Source organism: Symphalangus syndactylus, chromosome 13 (assembly GCF_028878055.3).
Source record: "Symphalangus syndactylus isolate Jambi chromosome 13, NHGRI_mSymSyn1-v2.1_pri, whole genome shotgun sequence".
Classification (NCBI taxonomy): domain Eukaryota; kingdom Metazoa; phylum Chordata; class Mammalia; order Primates; family Hylobatidae; genus Symphalangus; species Symphalangus syndactylus.
In genome coordinates this window covers 32745543-32763307 of record NC_072435.2, presented here as the reverse complement: position 1 = coordinate 32763307, position 17765 = coordinate 32745543, and the positions used below count along the sequence as shown (strand labels likewise).

Here is a 17765-nt window from a genome sequence, read left to right as displayed (position 1 = left end):
CTGCCTGCCTCAGCCTCCCAAAGTGCTGGGATTACAGACGTGAGCCACTGCACCTGGCAAGGGGATGCAGTTTCAAAAGCTGAACCCCAATTCTGGAGAGCAAGCAGGTGTTTTCATTCTCTCTCCTCCTCCTCCTCCTCCTCCTCCTCCTCTTCCAAAGAGTGTGTCGAAATCATTGCAGACAGACGCTAGGTTTGTTCTCATGCTCCACGCCTCCCCCTACCTCTGGCACGGAAAAGAAAGTGGTTTACAGGAAATCAGAGAAAACTCCCCATTAACCCCTTCAGTGGAGTTTCAGAAACCGCCTCTCCAGGGATAAGGGGACCCCACCCACAGACCCTTCTCCTGCCTTCACCATCCACCTCCTATGCCTGGACAGTAATGCTGCAGAACATCAGAGGAATGCCAGTTAAAATGACACCAGCTGCCGGGGTGTGGTGGCTCACATCTGTAATCCCAGCACTCTGGGAGGCCGAGGTGGGCGGATCACCTGAGGTCAGGAGTTTGAGACCAGCCTGGCCAACATGGCGAAACCCTTTCTCTACGAAAAATACAAAAAATAAAAAATAAAATTAGCCAGGTGTAGTGGCGCATGCCTGTGATCCCAGCTCTTTGGGAGGCTGAGGCAGGAGAATCACTTGAACCCGGGAGGCAGAGGTTGCAATGAGCCGAGATGGCGCCACTGCACTCCACCCTGGGTGACAGCGCAAGACTCCATTTAAAAAAAAACAAAACAAAAAAATGACACCAGGGTACCAGTTTTCACCCATAAGGCTGGCAAAAATCTTCAAGTTTATCGACATGCCCTTGTGATGAGGCAGTGGAAGAAACTGACAATTCATTTTATGCAGGGGTAATAAGTGTGTAAATCAATACAACTTCTGTGCAGGGGAATTTGGTGATATCTAGCAAGATTACCAATGTATTCAGAGATTGACCCTACGTATTTCCTTTCATTGCAACAACAACTCTATGAAGTAGGTGGTAAAGGTTTCCTTTTCCATGAACAAACAGGCTCAGGGCGGTAATCAGTAGCTTGCCCAAAGATCACAGCTAGTTTCAGAGCCAGAAAATAATGCAGGTTCAAGCTTATTCACTGCAGAGAGCCTGGTGTGAAGCCACAGATGTCAGTCTGTCCATCAATAAGAGGCTGGTGGCTGGACACAGAGGCTCACGCCTGTAATTCCAACACTTTGGGAGGCCGAGGTAGGTGGATCACTTGAAGTCAGGAGTTCGAGACCAGCCTGGCCAACATGGTGAAACCCCGTGTCCACTAAAAATACAAAAATTGCCAGATGTGGTGGTGCTCATCTATAATTTCAGCCATTCCGGAGGCTGAGGCAGGAGAATTGTTTGAACCCGGGAGGTGGAGTGTGCAGTGAGCTGAGATAGCACCACTGCCCTCCCGCCTGGGTGACAGAGCAAGACCCTAAAAAAAAAAAAAAAAAAAAAACCCAAACGAACAAAATATCCCCCCCAAAATAGCAGGCTGGTTACTTTCTCACAATATAACAAGAGGCCCGTAACCTGTAAGAATGAGGAAGTTCTTTGCGCACTGAGGTGAAATAGCCTCTGAGGTATATTGTTCATGAAAAAACAAAACAAAACGAAACCCAAGATTTAACTGAAGAGACCAGGAAGAATAGTATGTACTATGTGCTGTCCACAGGGCACAGTGGTTCACACCAGCACTTTGTGAGGCTGCTACGGGATGATCACTTGACCCCAGGAGGTTGAGGCTGCAGTGAGCTGTGATTGCACCGCTGCGATTTAGCCTGAGTGACAGAATGAAAAAAAAATTTTAAAAAGGAAAACACAAAAAGAATATGCTGTCAACAGGGATGGGAGGAAGACTACCTTTCCCTCTACACACATTTGTACATTTTAGATGTTAATCAATATGCATGTATTATACACACAGACACACACACACACACACACACAAAATACGATTTAATATCCTAAGAGGATGTTGACATAAGACAGGTACAAAAGCTCTGGAAATGAGGACTTTCCTCAGTGATGACTTTTTTCACCATCAAAGTCACTCAGGCATCCTGACAAGGGTAAGTGAGGGGAGCTTCCTTGGAAAATAAACTCACTTGGATAGTGAACTCCTACACATACCTCAAAGCCCATCTGAAATGTCCCCTCCTACAGGAAGTTTTCCCTGACTCTCCAAGAAGCAGAGTTCTATTTCACTGGGGAAAACATTTCTCCTTCTTCTTCTTTTTTTTTCCCTGCCCTGCACATGAGCTAGAAAACATTTCATGAGACTGGGAGTTTCTGTGCTGGGCTCTGTCCCTCCCCCATGCTACTTCCCCTCCCTCAGCATGGAAGCCTCTGGAAGTGGGACTCCGACTCCCAGCCTACAGAGAGATTCCTAGGAAGGGTTTGACTGATAAACGCATGGCCAAAAGTGAACTGGGGATGAGGTCCAAGACATCTGCGGTTGGGGGTTCTCCAGACCTTAGTGTTCTTCCACTACAAAGTGGGTCCAACAGAGAAAGGTCTGTGTTCACCAGGTGGCCCTGACCCTGGGAGAGTCCAGGGCAGGGTGCAGCTACATTCATGCTGCTGGGGAACATGCCCTCAGGTTACTCACCCCACGGACATGTTGGCCCCAGGGACTGAAAAACTTAGGAAATGGTATTGAGAAATCTGGGGCAGCCCCAAAAGGGGAGAGGCCCTGGGGAGGAGGGGGGGCTGAGTGGGGGAAAGGCAGGAGCCAGATAAAAAGCCAGCTCCAGCAGGCACTGCTCACTCCTCCCCTTCCTCTCCCTCTGTCCCTCTGTCCCTCTGACCCTGCACTGTCCCAGCACCATGGGACCCACCTCAGGTCCCAGCCTGCTGCTCCTGCTACTAACCCACCTCCCCCTGGCTCTGGGGAGTCCCATGTGAGTGGTTATGACTCTACCCACAAACAGGGCTGCTTCTGGGGCGGAAGCAGGCATTGGGGGTCCAGGTCCCTGTAGAGTTCAGGATGCATTTGGATGTTTGTGGATTCAGGGGTTAGCAGGTTGGGAATGTTTATATACATTTGGGCTGCCTGTGAGTTTGGGTGTTTGTGGTTGGGTGTCTGTGGAATCCAGGTATCGTGGAATTGGAGTTTATATACATTTGGGCTGCCTGAGAGTTTGGGTGTTTATGGGTTGGGTGTTTGTGGATTCAGGTGTTAGCAGGTTGGGAATGTTTATATAAATTTGGGCTGCCTGTGAGTTTGGGTGTTTATGGGTTGGGTGTTTATAGAATCCAGGTATGGTGGAATTGGAGTTTGGGATGTTTCTAGAATCAAGGTCATCTGTTGGTTTAGGGTGTACGTGGTGTTCCGCGATGGTGCGGTTGGGGTGATTTGGAGACTCGGAGGTTTGGACTTTACAAGATTTGGGAGTTTGCAGCTTGGGGACTTACAATTTTCAGTGTGGGTTTAAAGATTGGCTACTTCGGGTTCATGTATAGTTGGGGTATTTGGAATTGATTGTATTTATTAGGACTGGGGTGTTGGAGGTTTAGGCTGGGTTTGGGGTGCTCTAAGATTTGAGGTTTAGAGGTTTTGGTGTATGTGGGTTTGGGTATGTAGAGTTTAGGGTGTCTGGGAGTTTGAGTGTTTAGAGAGGTAGGTTTAGGGTTTGGGGCATGTGTGGGTTTAGGTGATTGTGGGTCTGGAAGTCCAGAGACTTGGAGGAGTGGCTGACTCTGGTTTGGAGGTTCAGGGGTTGGTGGGATGCATGGCCCCTCGTTGCCCAGGCTTTCAAAGGCCAGGCCCAGCTGGCTGAGAGTGGGAGTCATGGTGGCTGCTGTCCTGCCCATGTGGTTGAGACGGTGGCAGTGCCCAGAGAAGATATTGGCATTGGCAAGTGCGCCGGCAGTCACTGGATCCTCTCCAGGACCAGGGGCTGGGGCACACAGCCTGCCAGGCGCTGACTCCAGTGAGGACTGGCGTCTCACATCCCAGGAATGACAGCCCCACTCCCGCGCCCCACTCCGACAGGTACTCTGTCATCACCCCCAACATCTTGCGGCTGGAGAGCGAGGAGACCGTGGTGCTGGAGGCCCACGACGCGCAAGGGGATGTTCCGGTCACTGTCACTGTCCACGACTTCCCAGGCAAAAAACTAGTGCTGTCCAGTGAGAAGACCGTGCTGAGCCCTGCCACCAGCCACATGGGCAACGTCACCATCAGGGTGAGTGCAGACTGGCGCAGGACCCTGCTGACACCCACAGCCACGCCCACTCCCCCTCCTTCTGGGCCCCTCCCCTTCTGTCTTCTCCCTTTCTAAGCCCTGCCTTTCCCTGAGTCTCCACTCCTTTTGAGGCTCCTCTTCTAAGCCCCTCCCTTCTCTGAGCTCCTCCCCTTCTGTCTCCTCCCCTTCTAAGTCCTTCATTCCCTGAGTCTCCACCGTTTTTGAGACTCCTTCCCGTCTAAGCCCTGCCCTTCCCTGAGACTCCACCCCTTCGGAGTTGCCTCTCCTTCTAAGCCCCTCCCTTCTCTGAGACTCCACTCCTTCTGAGTCTCCTCCCCTTATAAGCCCCTCCCTTTTCTGAGACCCCACCGCTTCTGAATCTCTTCCCCTTCGAGACCCCACCCCTTATGAGTCTCCTCCCCTTCTAAGCCCCTCCCTTCTCTGAGACTCCACCCCTTCTGAGTCTCCTCCCCCTCTAAGTCCCTCCCACTGAATTGCTTCCTTTTCCAAGCCCCTCCCCCTCGAAGTCTCCTCTTCGGAACTCCTCCCCTCTTAGTCTCCATCACTTTCTAAGTTCCCTCACCTGAGTCCCTCCCCCTTTCTGAACCCCTCCCATGTCAGCCCCTCCCCTTTCTGAGTCCCTGCCCCTTCTGAGCCCCTTCTCCTATAAGCTCTCTCCTCCTTGTGACCTCTTCCCTCTGAGTCCCCTCCCTGGTCCCCCCTCTCCCCTCGCACCTCCTTCACATGTCCCTCCCTCCCCAAAATGGCCACTCCGGGAGACCAAGAATAATGGGCAGGCAAGGAGGGACCTAGCCCAAGATCCAGAAGCTGGATCGTGGGTACGGGGCCTTAGAACAGACCCCTGACGATGCCCTGCCCACGCCTAGATCCCAGCCAACAAGGAGTTCAAGTCAGAAAAGGGGCACAACAAGTTCGTGACCGTGCAGGCCGCCTTTGGGGCCCAAGTGGTGGAGAAGCTGGTGCTGGTCAGCCTTCAGAGCGGGTACCTCTTCATCCAGACAGACAAGACCATCTACACCCCCGGCTCCACAGGTGAGGCTGGGGGCGGCTGGAGAGGGCGGGGCACCGGCGTGGGTGGGCCAGGGTCTCACCAGGCCTCCTTGTCTCTCCCCAGTTCTCTATCGGATCTTCACCGTCAACCACAAGCTGCTACCCGTGGGCCGGACGGTCGTGGTCAACATTGAGGTACCAGCCAGAGGGTGCCCCAGGGGTAGCAGGGTCACAGGCTTAGGAGAGACAAAGAGATCGGGAGAGACAAAGAGATCGAGAGAGACAGAGAAAGACACACGGGAAGAGGTGCAGTGGCAGAGGCACAGAGGCAAAGAGATGTGCAGACACACACCCACACAACACACACATCCACACAACACACACATACAGCACACAATGCGCACACACACAGCACACAACACACACACACAGAGGCAAAGAGATATGCAGACACATGTGCACACACACAATGCAACACACAACACACAAACACAACATACACGACCACACAACACACACAACACACAACACAATACACACAACACAACGTGCATAACCACACCACACGCAACACACAACACAACACACACAACACAATACACACAACATACACAACCACGCAATACACACAAAACACACACAACACAACATACATAACCACACCACACACAACACACAACCACACAACACAACATACATAACCACACAATCACACACCACACACACAATACACACAAAACACAACACACACAACAAACACAACCACACCACACACAACCACACAACATACACAACCACACAACACAATGCACACAAACATAGCACACACAACACACAACCCAACACACAACCACACAATACACCATATGGCACACACACACACACACACACACACACAGGTCGGAAGACAAGGTGGAGATCCAGGGAGACCCCAGGGAGCAGTGCAAGTGTCTCTGGATTCTGCTTTCAGTTAAACCCCTGATCACTTCACCTCCCTGAGCCTCAGTTACCTTATCTGAATATTGGGATCATGACAGATAATTCTATGTCATCTATTCTGCCGACGGCAGCCAGGGGACGCCTGTGAGCACCTGAGTCAGGGCCCATCCCTCCTCTGCCTACAGCCCTCCATGGCTCCCACCTTCCTATGGGTCAAAGCCCAAGTCCTCCCTGCAGCCCACAAGGCCCTGCACACCCTGCCCTGTCCCTTCCCTGCCCTCCCCTCTTCCCTGTGTCCCCCTTGCTCACTCTGCTGCAGCCACATGGGCCTCCTCCCTGTTCCTCCAACACCCAGGTGCAGTCCTGCCTTGGGGCCTTGGCACCTGCCGTGCCCTCTTCTCAAGAAAACCCTCTTCTTCCAAATATCCACACAGCTCGTCGTCTCTCCTCCTCTAAGTCTTTGCTCGAATATCACCAATGTCTCCATTTTACAATGAAGTCTCTCTGAATAACCTATAAAGTCGCAAATACCCACCCTGAGCGCCCCCCCTCCCCGCCCACACACACTCCTCCTTCCTGCCATGTCCTGCAAATGAGATTTATTCATTTGATAATTGCTTCTCCCCTCGCCTCACCCTCTATTGAACCTAAATCCACCCAGGAAGGAATTGTTACGTTTGTTCAAGGGTTTTGTCACCTGAACTTAGCACAATGCTGGTATATAGTTGGGCTGAATAAAAAACTTACCGGAAGAAGTGAGAAGGATGGGAGGAGAGAAGGGGAAGGAGGGTGTTCTCATAGAATTATCATGAGGATATATTGAAATCATACAAGGCTAGGTGCAGTGGCTCACACTTGTAATCCCAGCTCTTTGGGAGGCCAAGGCGGGAGGATCGCTTGAGCCCAAGAGTCCGAGACCAGCATGGGCAACATAGCCAGACCTTGTCTCTACAAAAAAGAAAAGTTAAAACAAAAAAACAGCTGTGTGTGGTGGTGCATGCCTGTGGTCGCAGCTACCCCAGGAGGCTAAGGCAGGAGGATCACTTGAGCCCAGGAATTCCAGGCTGCAGTGAGCCATGATCCCACCACTGCACTCCAGTGTGGGTGGCAGAGTGAGACTGTGTCTCAAAAAATAACTGGGGTAAATGCAATGGCTCAAGCCTGTAATTCCAACACTTTGGGAGGCAGAGATGGGAAGACTGTTCGAGGCCAAGAGTTCAAGACCAGCCTGGGAAAGGTAGGGAGACTGCATCTCTACAAAAAAAATTTAAAAATTATCTAGATTTAGGGATTGATGTGGTCTGTGGGGAACAGAGACCACACACCTCTTTTAAAGGCACAACAGTTGCCCATCTCCAATTAGATGTCTCCTGCTAACCAGAGTACACTATCCACAGAAATGTCCTTGTTTCCAACAGAAGCTAGAAAAACAGACTTTTGGCCAGGTGCGGTGGCTCACTCCTGTAATCCCAGCACTTTGGGAGGCCGAGGCAGGCAGATCATGAGGTTAGGAGATCGAGACCATTCTGGCTAACATGGTGAAACCCCGTCTCTACTAAAAGTACAAAAAAATTAGCTGGGCGTGGTGGCGGGCGCCTGTAATCCCAGCTACTCGGGAAGCTGAGGCAGGAGAATGGTGTGAACCTGGGAGGCGGAGCCTGCAGTGAGCCAAGATCTCGCCACTGCACTCCACCCTGGGTGACAGAGCAAGATTCTGTCTCAAAAAAAAAAAAAAAAAAAAAGAAAAACAGATTTTTATGTGTTTTAATTCCTAAAGCCAGCTCATGGACTTCAGACATGCCACTTGCCTGATCCCTGTTACCTCTCTACAATTTCTTTTAAACTATTTATTTATTCATTCATTCATTATCATTATTTTTGAGACAGGATCTCTTCTGTTGCCCAGGCTGGAGTGCAGTGGCACAATCACAGCTCACTGCAGCATTGACCTCCTGGGCCCATGTGATCCTCCTGTCTCAGCCTCCAGGGTAGCTGGGACCACAGACGTGCGCCACCACATCCAGCTAATTTTAAAAATATTTTGTGGAGATGGAGTCTCCCTATGTTTCCCAGGCTGGTCTTGAACCCTTGACCTTGAGCAGCCTTCCCACCTCTGCCTCTCAAAGTGCTGGGATTACAGGCTTGAGCCATTGCGCTCGCCCTAATAAATTACTTTTTGAGATGGAGTCTCGCTCTTTCACCCAGGCTGGAGTGCTGTGGTGCAGTGATGTCTCATGATGTTTAAATGTTGGCAGCAGATGAAATGACACTACTAGTTATTAGTATTCAGAGAGACACTGAAAAAACGAGCCCCTACTCATACGAACTATGTCCCAAGCCAATACAGTAGGTGCCATTATTATCTCCTGTTTCTAGATTTGCACATTGAGCACAGAGAGGTTAGGTAACTTGCCCAGGGTCACACAGCTTGTAAGTGGCACAGCAGGGATTCAAACCTAAGGTTGACTGACTCCGGTCCTTGTTTTTTTTTTTTGTTTTGTTTTTTGTTTTTTTGAGACAGAGTCTCACTCTGTCTCCCAGGCTGGAGTGCAGTGAAGTGATCTTGGCTCACTGCAATCTCCACCTCCCGGGTTCAAGCGATTCTCCTGCCTCAGCCTCCTGAGTAGCTGGGATTACAGGTGCCTACCACCATGCCTGGCTACTTTTTGTATTTTTAGTAGAGACAGAGTTTCACCATGTTGGCCAGGCTGGTCTTGAACTCCTGACCTCAGGTGATCCGCCTGCCTCAGCCTCCCAGAGTGCTGGGATGACAGGCGTGAGCCGCCGCGCCCACCCAGGTCCCTGTTCTTAACCACAGTAGACACTGTGCACAGAGAATGTCCAGACACAGAGAGGTCAGGGAGAGCTGAGAGGCTAAGCCCAGCCTCTGAAGAGCCACTTTATCCTGTATCCTTCCCTCCTGCCTCCCACAGAACCCGGAAGGCATCCCCGTCAAGCAGGACTCCTTGTCTTCTCAGAACCAGTTTGGCATCTTGCCCTTGTCTTGGGACATTCCGGAACTCGTCAAGTATGTCGGGTTCTTGAGGAGGGGGCTCAGGGCTCCCCTATCCCAGGAGAGGGAGCGGGGGGCTCCGAGGCCTGAGCAGACCACTCATCCGCCCTCCTCACAGCATGGGCCAGTGGAAGATCCGAGCCTACTACGAAAATTCACCGCAGCAGGTCTTCTCCGCTGAGTTTGAGGTGAAGGAGTACGGTAAGAGGAGGAGGGGCTGGGGGGAGGCAGCGCCCGGAATGCCTGGCCCAGCGCCGGCCCCACCAGCGCCGTCTCTCCCCCAGTGCTGCCCAGTTTCGAGGTCATAGTGGAGCCTACAGAGAAATTCTACTACATCTATAACGAGAAGGGCCTGGAGGTCACCATCACTGCCAGGTGAGGGACTGGGGGTGGGGCCAGGTAAGGGCCAGGTGAGGGACCAGGTGAAGACCAAGTGGGGGACTGGGGGGTGGGACCAGGTGGGAGGCTGCAGGTGGGGTAAGGTGAGGGGGCTGGGGGTGGAGTCAGGTGAGGGGCTGGGGGTGGAGTCAGGTGGGGGGCTGGGGGTGGACTCAGGTGAGGGACTGGGGGTGGAGTCAGGTGAGGGGCTGGGGGTGGACTCAGGTGAGGGACTGGGGGTGGAGTCAGGTGGGGGGCTGGGGGTGGAGTCAGGTGAGGGACTGGGGGTGGAGTCAGGTGAGGGACTGGGGGTGGAGTCAGGTGGGGGGCTGGGGGTGGACTCAGGTGAGGGACTGGGGGTGGAGTCAGGTGAGGGGCTGGGGGTGGACTCAGGTGAGGGACTGGGGGTGGAGTCAGGTGGGGGGCTGGGGGTGGGGCCAGGTGAGAGGCCAGCAGTGGGTTGGGGGCTCCAGTCTTCAGCACAGGCAGGAGAAGCTGGGGGAGATCCCGTTCTCCAGGAGGGACGGACCTGAAGCCCTCCCTATCTGCCCCGTAGGTTCCTCTACGGGAAGAAAGTGGAGGGAACTGCCTTTGTCATCTTCGGGATCCAGGATGGCGAACAGAGGATTTCCCTGCCTGAATCCCTCAAGCGCATTCCGGTACCACAGACAGAAGCCGCTTTGATCCCTGCCCCAGTTCCCGCCTCCTCTGAGCCTGCTCCCCTCTCTGAGGCCTCCTCTCCCTTCCCAGATTGAGGATGGCTCGGGGGACACCGTGCTGAGCCGGAAGGTACTGCTGGACGGGGTGCAGAACCCCCGAGCGGAAGACCTGGTGGGGAAGTCTTTGTACGTGTCTGTCACCGTCATCTTGCACTCAGGTGAGGCCCAGTCTGAAGGTCAGGCTCAGGACCACCAGGTGGGCCGGTCTGAGAGGGGAGACCAGGTCAGAAGAGAAAGCCTAGTCTAAGGAGGGAGGCTCAGAGTGAAAGTGGGGTCCAGTCTGATGGGGTAGGCCCAGTCTGAGAGGGCAGGCTGAGTATGAAGGTGGAGTCCAGTCTGATGAGGGAGGCAGGGCCAGTATAAAGATGGGTCCAGTCTGATGGGGGCACAGGCCCAGTATGAAGTCTGTGTCCAGTCTGATGAGGGAGGCAGGGCCAGTATAAAGATGGGTCCAGTCTGATGGGGGAGGCAGGGCCAGTATAAAGGCGGGGTCCAGGCTGATGGGGGGCACAGGCCCAGTATGAAGCCTGTGCCCAGTCTGATGGAGTAGACAAGGCCAGTATAAAGGTGGAGTCCAGTCTGATGGGGGGCACAGGGCCAGTATGCAAGTGGACTCTACTCTGAGGGACGAGGCCTAGTCTGATGGTGGGGTCCATTCTGAGGGAGGAGGTCTAATCCTGAGGGGTGGCCCAGGAGCCTACACTCACAGCTGGTCCCCTCAGGCAGTGACATGGTGCAGGCGGAGCGCAGCGGGATCCCCATCGTGACCTCTCCCTACCAGATCCACTTCACCAAGACACCCAAGTACTTCAAACCAGGAATGCCCTTTGACCTCATGGTGAGACCCAGGGCGGGAAGGGGTCCCACTCCTCCCTCCGAGATCACTAGCCACACCCCTAAACTTCCCCCACCTGCACCCCACATCACAGGTGTTCGTGACAAACCCCGATGGCTCTCCAGCCTACCGAGTCCCTGTGGCAGTCCAGGGCGAGGACGCTGTGCAGTCTCTAACCCAGGGAGACGGCGTGGCCAAACTCAGCATCAACACACACCCCAGCCAGAAGCCCTTGAGCATCACGGTGCGTCTGGGCCCAGCCTCAGAATCGCATCACTGGGAAGACGCTACAGGGGTCCTGGTGTTGGCACAGTGGGGTCCTGCCATTTGCATAGAGATATTCTCATCTGCATAGAGGGGTTCTCTCCTGCGCAGTGGGGTCCTGCCATTTGCATAGAGATATTCTCATCTGTATAGAGTTTCTTGCAGAGTGGGATCCTGCCATTTGCACAGAGATACTCTCATCTGCATAGAGGGGTTCTCTGCTGCACGGTGGGATCTTTCCATTTGCACAGAGATATTCTCATCTGCATGGAGGGGTTCTCTCCTGCACAGTGGGATCCTGCCATTTGCACAGAGATATTCTCATTTGCATAGAGGGGTTCTCTGCTGCACGGTGGGATCTTTCCATTTGCATAGAGATATTCTCATCTGCATAGAGGGGTTCTCTCCCGCACAGTGGGGTCCTGCCATTTGCACAGAGATATTCTCATCTGCATAGAGGGGTTCTCTCACGCACAGTGGGGTCCTGCCATTTGCACAGACATTCTCATTTGCCTAGGGAGGTCCTGTCCTGCACAGTGGGGTCCTGCTGTCTGCATAGAGGGGTCCACAGTTTGAGAAAACAGAAATCTTCCTCTTGCATGCCCTGCTCCTTCCACTTACACGGAGAGGCGCTCCATCCACGCACGGCCTTTCCACTCCCACGGGGGAAGGAGCCTGAATCTCACAAGGAGGGTTGTGTAGTGTTTGGGACAGGCCCATTGTTGTGAGGTGCTCTCAGTTCTCCTGGCTTCTGTGCACGTGGCTCTGTTGCCCCTCACTGGGAGGGAAGCAAGTCTCACGACAGCTGCAGAGGTTACAGATGGCCTCCCAGTCCCCCTGCAGCTCCCAGGCTGGGTACCCCACTTACCCCTTGCTGTGCTCAGCCTATGCATGAATTTCCGGTGGCTGCCATAAAAATGGCCACAGCCTACTGATCTAAAGCAACACACATTTATGGGTCTATAGTTTGAGAGGTCAGAAGTCCTGGCTCTGGGGGAAAGTTCGCTCCCTTGCTTTTTCCAGTGTCATGAGGGCGCCCTAAAGGCCTGGTTCATGGCCCCTTCCTCCACCTTTAAAGGCAGCAGCATAGCATCTTCCAGTGTCTCTCTTTTTCTCTCTGTCTCTGTCTCTCCTTTCTCCCCTGCCCCCGCTTAATAAAGACCCGTATGATTACATTAGCTCCACCTACATAATCCAGGATAATGATTCCATCTCCAGATCCCTAACTTAATCCCATCTGCAAAGCCCCTTTTGTCAAGAAAGGCCACCAATTCCCAGGTCTCAGGGATTCGAGTGAGGGTATTCTTGGGCGGCGACCAGCATGCATCCCTCTTTCCCCACCCAGGTGCGCACGAAGAAGCAGGAGCTCTCCGAGGCCGAGCAGGCTACCAGGACCATGCAGGCTCAGCCCTACAGCACCATGGGCAACTCCAACAATTACCTGCATCTCTCAGTGCCACGTACAGAGCTCAGACCCGGGGAGACCCTCAATGTCAACTTCCTCCTGCGAATAGACCGCGCCCATGAGGCCAAGATCCGCTACTACACCTACCTGGTCCGTGGCCACCTGGAAACCTCAGCCCCCGCCTCCTCCTTGCTTCTTCTGCAGCCCCGGGACCCCTTCCCCCATCCCGGTTCCCTCCCTGCGTTCCCTCCCACTCACCCTCCCTAGCCTGATGCCAGCCTGTCCCCCCAGATCATGAACAAGGGCAAGCTGTTGAAGGCGGGACGCCAGGTGCGAGAGCCCGGCCAGGAGCTGGTGGTGCTGCCCCTGTCCATCACCACCGACTTCATCCCTTCCTTCCGCCTGGTGGCGTACTACACGCTGATCGGCGCCAGCGGCCAGAGGGAGGTGGTGGCCGACTCCGTGTGGGTGGACGTCAAGGACTCCTGCGTGGGCTCGGTGTGTCCTGGGCTCGCTTGCCCCCTCTCTCCCTCTCTCCTCTTTCTCTCTGTCTCCCTTTCTCCTTTTCTCTCTCCTTTCTCTCTCTCCTTTCCTCTCCCTTTCTCTGCTTCCTCTCTGTCTCTCTTTTTATCTCTCTTCCCCTCTCTCTTTATTTCTCTTTCCTTCTCTCTTTCCCTCTCTCTTCCTCTCTCTCCCTCACTCGCTCTCTCTTTCTCTCTTTCTCTCTCTCCTTTTCTCTCTCCCTCTCTCCTTTTCTCTCTCCCTGTCTCTTTCCCTTTCCCTCTCTCTTCCCTCTCTTTCTCTCCCTCTTTCCCTCTTTCTCCCTCTCTCTCCCTTTCTCTCCCTCCCTCTCTCCTTCTCTCTCCCTCTTTCTCTCTCCTTCTCTCTTTCCCTCTCTCTCTCCCTCTCTCTTTCCCACTCTCTCCCTCTCCCCTTCTCTCTCTCTTTCTCTCCATCTCTCTTTCCCTCTCCCTCTCTCCCCCCTCACTCTCCCTCTCCGTCTCTCCCTTTCTCTCTCTCTCTCTCCCTGTCTCTCCCTTTCTCTCTCTCTCCCTCCCTCTCTCCCTTTCTCTCTCTCTCTCCCCCTCCCCACCCCCAAGGCTCCCCCCAACCTTTCTGTCTTTCCACTGTAGCCCAGCACCCCCTCCATCCCAGGCACTCCTCTCTCCCAGGGCTGACTTCTTTCTGCGTCTCCGCCCCTCCCCACAGCTGGTGGTAAAAAGCGGCCAGTCAGAAGACCGGCAGCCTTTACCTGGGCAGCAGATGACCCTGAAGATAGAGGGTGACCATGGGGCCCGGGTGGGTCTGGTGGCCGTGGACAAGGGCGTGTTCGTGCTGAATAAGAAGAACAAACTGACACAGAGTAAGGTAAAGGCCAGTGTCCCAAGGCCGCTGAGAAGAGGCGGAGGCACAGAGCGGGGCTGGGGGAGGTGGGTGGGACTGGAGAGGGCAGTGCAGTGGGGGCGTGGCTGAAAGCCGAGATCGGAGCAGACCAGACACAGGGATGGTTGAAGCTGAAGATGGGAATGAGGTTGGACATGGGTTCCAATTGGGGATGGTCATGAGAATTGGACTTTTTTTTCTGTTTGTTTGTTTGTTTTTGAGACAGAGTCTCTCTCTGTCACCAGGCTGGAGTGCAGTGGCACAATCTCGGCTCACTGCAACCTCTGCCTCCCAGGTTCAAGCGATTCTCCTGCCTCAGCTTCCCTAGTAGCTGGGACTACAGGCGCCCATCACCACGCCAGGCTAATTTTTGTATTTTTAGTGAAGACGGGGTTTCACCATGTTGGCCAGGATGGTCTCGATCTCTTGACCTTGTGATCCACCCGCCTCGACCTCCCAAAGTGTTGGGATTACATACGTGAGCCACTGCACCTGGCTGAGAATTGCACACTTTCAACTGGGGCTTTGAGAGGCTGGTGGCAGCACACCCAGGGTCATCCAGTGGGGAAGGTTTCCAGAGTAGGGACGAAGACAGAGGTGGGGTTGGCTTGGGATCAGGAGTGAGGATGGGAATGCAGATGGAATCAGAGGGGGAATGGAGATAAGATTTGGAATGGAGGCCGGGTGCGGTGGCTCACGTCTGGAATCCCAGCACTTTGGGAGGTCAAGGTGGGAGGATCACTTGAGGCCAGGAGTTCCAGATCAGCTTGGGCAACATGGCAAGACCCCGTCTCTACAGAAAAATTTTAAAATAGCTGGGCATGATGGCGCATGCCTGTAGTCCCATCTGCTTAGGAGGCAGAGGTGCGAGGATTGCTTGAGCCCAGGAATTTGAGGCTGCAGTGAGCTATGCTTGCACCACTGCACTCCAGCCTGGGAGACAGGGGAAAATCCCAACTTAAAAAAAAAAAAAAAAAATGGAAAGAAAGGAGAAAAAAAAAGAAGAGAGAGAGAAACAGAGAAAGAAAATGAAAAGAGATAAAGAGGAAGGGAGGGAGGGAGTGAAGAATGAAGGAAGGAAGGAAAGAAGGAAGGAAGGAAGGAGGGAAGGAAAGGGGGAGCAAAGGAAGGAGGAAAGGAGGAATGGAGGGAGGAAGGGAGGGAGAGGAAGGAAGGGAAAGAAAGAAGACAGAAAGAAAGAAAAGAAAAAGAAGGCCAGGCATGGTGGCTCACTCCTGTAATCCCAGCACTTTGGGAGGCCAAGACAGGCGAATCATTTCAGGTCAGGAATTCGAGACCAGCCTGGCCAACATGGTGAAACCCCGTCTCTACTAAATATACAAAAATTAGCCGGGCATGGTGGCCTGCACCTGTAGTCCCAGATACTCGGGAGGCTGAGGCAAGAGAATCGCCTGAACCTGGGAGTTGGAGGTTACAGTGAGCAGAGATCACACCACTGCACTCCAGCCTGGGTGACAGAGCAAGACTCCATCTTGAAAGAAAGAAAAAAAGAGAGAGAGAGAAAGAGAGAGAAGGAAGGAGAGAGAGGAAGGAAGGAAGGAAGGAAGGAAGGAAGGAAGGAAGGAAGGAAGGAAGGAGAGAGAAAGGAAGGTCAGAAGCAGGAATGAGGGAGATGAGAGCGGGACGGGGTGGGGTCATTTGGGAAGAGATACACAGGTGCATATGTGGGGGATCCCAATTGTCAGCCTGGCCTCCCTGCGTCCTGCCACCCCATGCCCCCCGCAGATCTGGGACGTGGTGGAGAAGGCAGACATCGGCTGCACCCCAGGCAGTGGGAAGGATTACGCCGGTGTCTTCTCAGATGCAGGGCTGACCTTCACGAGCAGTAGTGGCCAGCAGACCGCCCAGAGGGCAGGTGAGGTCGCCACCAGGGGCCGGTATGGGGACAGACAGCACCTCCACCTCCCAGATGCTGGGAGCAGAGCTCTGGAATCCGGGGTCCTGGGTTCAAGCCCCGCCTCCACCACCACCTAGTAAATCCCTCCCCTCTGAGCCTCAGTTTGCTCTTCCATCAAATGGGAGCAGGAACACCCCCACCTCACACGATCGTGAGGGGTGAACTGAGGACACCTAGTAGGTGCCTCATCCATCTTCTCCTCGGTCCTCCTGCCCTGCAGAACTTCAGTGCCCGCAGCCAGCCGCCCGCCAACGACGTTCCGTGCAGCTCACAGAGAAGAGAATGGACAAAGGTGGGAGCCTTTCCTACCCACTCCTGCCGCTGAGCCCCACCCTAGGAGACCCCAGCCTGGCCGTGTAGGAGCCAGAGAGGGAGGAGGGGAGGCCCTGGCGGCGGGGAAGTCCTCCCTGGGGTCTGTCCCGCGTCCCTCCTGCTGCCGGCCCCCGGCTGAGGGTGTGGCCTGGGGGAATGTGCTCCCGCAGTCGGCAAGTACCCCAAGGAGCTGCGCAAGTGCTGCGAGGACGGCATGCGGGAGAACCCCATGAGATTCTCGTGCCAGCGCCGGACCCGTTTCATCTCCCTGGGCGAGGCGTGCAAGAAGGTCTTCCTGGACTGCTGCAACTACATCACAGAGCTGCGACGGCAGCACGCGCGGGCCAGCCACCTGGGCCTGGCCAGGAGTAGGTCCCACCGGGTGGGGCGGGGGGGCATCTGATGGGGGAGGAGACTCCTGTCTGAGGAGGGAGGATGCCCTGTCTGGCGGGGTGGGGCTGGAGGAGGCCTCTATCGGAGGGGGGAGGAGGCCTCTGTCTGAGGAGGGAGGAAACCTCTGTCGGAGGGGGGGAGGAGGTCCCTGTCTGAGGAGGGAGGAAACCTCTATCTGAGGGGGGAGGAGGCCTCTGTCTGAGGAGGGAGGAAACCTCTGTCGGACGGGGGAGGAGGTCCCTGTCTGAGGAGGGAGGAAACCTCTATCTGAGGGGGGAGGAGGCCTCTGTCTGAAGAGAGAGGAGGTACCTGTCTGAGGGGGGAGGAAACTTCTGTCTGATGGGGGAGGAGGCCTCTGTTTGAGGGGGGGAGGAGGCCTCTGTCTGAGGAGGGAGGAAACCTCTGTCTGAGGGGGGAGGAGGCCTCTGTTTGAGGGGGGGAGGAGGCCTCTGTCTGAGGAGGGAGGATGCCCCTGTCTGAGGGGTGGGCCGAGGCCCCTGTCAGTTGGGAGAGGAGGCCCCTGTCTGAGGGTGATGCAGATGAGGTGATGCCCTGCCAGCGTGAGGTAGAGAAGACCCAGGTCTGAAGAGGGGAGGATCAAGTCGGAGAAGCGTAGATGCCCATCTGAGATGGAGGAGGCTCCCGTCTGAGGGGAGGGGACACTCCTGTCTGGAAGGGGCAGAGGCCTTCAGATGAGGAGCCAGGAGGCCCAGGCCTGAGGGAGGAGAAGAGCCTAGTCTGATGGGGAGAAGGGCCCTTGCCTGAACGCAGAGCAGTTTCCTGCCTGGGAAGGTCATCCCAGCCCCACCCATCAGTCTGAATTTGACATCACCAGTGCCCAGGACACTTGAGGTCTGTGGGAAAAGTCTAGAAAGATGATGGGGCTGGTCACACACTAATTACCAATGGGAAGGCTTAGGTGAGTTCCAAGTTTGGCTTCACCAGAGAAAACTAATTTGTGTGGCCTTCCAGAAAGAACTGCCAGACTCGATGAGTTAACAGGCAGCCCTT

At 54.5% G+C, this 17765-nt stretch overlaps 1 protein-coding gene across 1 annotated transcript in view; it reads left to right on the top strand.

Annotated features, from left to right (window-relative positions):
- Window positions 1-2708: 2708 nt before the first annotated feature.
- The window catches only part of C3 (complement C3), a 42619-nt gene continuing 27562 nt past the window's right edge, over window positions 2709-17765 (top strand). Inside the window, exons 1-17 of the mRNA XM_055240183.2 lie at window positions 2709-2897; window positions 3992-4184; window positions 5072-5237; window positions 5320-5390; window positions 9068-9162; window positions 9266-9348; window positions 9432-9522; window positions 10082-10184; window positions 10276-10402; window positions 10967-11082; window positions 11174-11323; window positions 12689-12898; window positions 13040-13246; window positions 13958-14116; window positions 15878-16007; window positions 16270-16341; window positions 16532-16729. Of these exons, the coding sequence (XP_055096158.1) occupies window positions 2824-2897; window positions 3992-4184; window positions 5072-5237; window positions 5320-5390; window positions 9068-9162; window positions 9266-9348; window positions 9432-9522; window positions 10082-10184; window positions 10276-10402; window positions 10967-11082; window positions 11174-11323; window positions 12689-12898; window positions 13040-13246; window positions 13958-14116; window positions 15878-16007; window positions 16270-16341; window positions 16532-16729 (2245 nt within the window). The 5' untranslated portion in view covers window positions 2709-2823. The remainder of the gene's footprint in view (window positions 2898-3991; window positions 4185-5071; window positions 5238-5319; window positions 5391-9067; window positions 9163-9265; window positions 9349-9431; window positions 9523-10081; window positions 10185-10275; window positions 10403-10966; window positions 11083-11173; window positions 11324-12688; window positions 12899-13039; window positions 13247-13957; window positions 14117-15877; window positions 16008-16269; window positions 16342-16531; window positions 16730-17765) is intronic.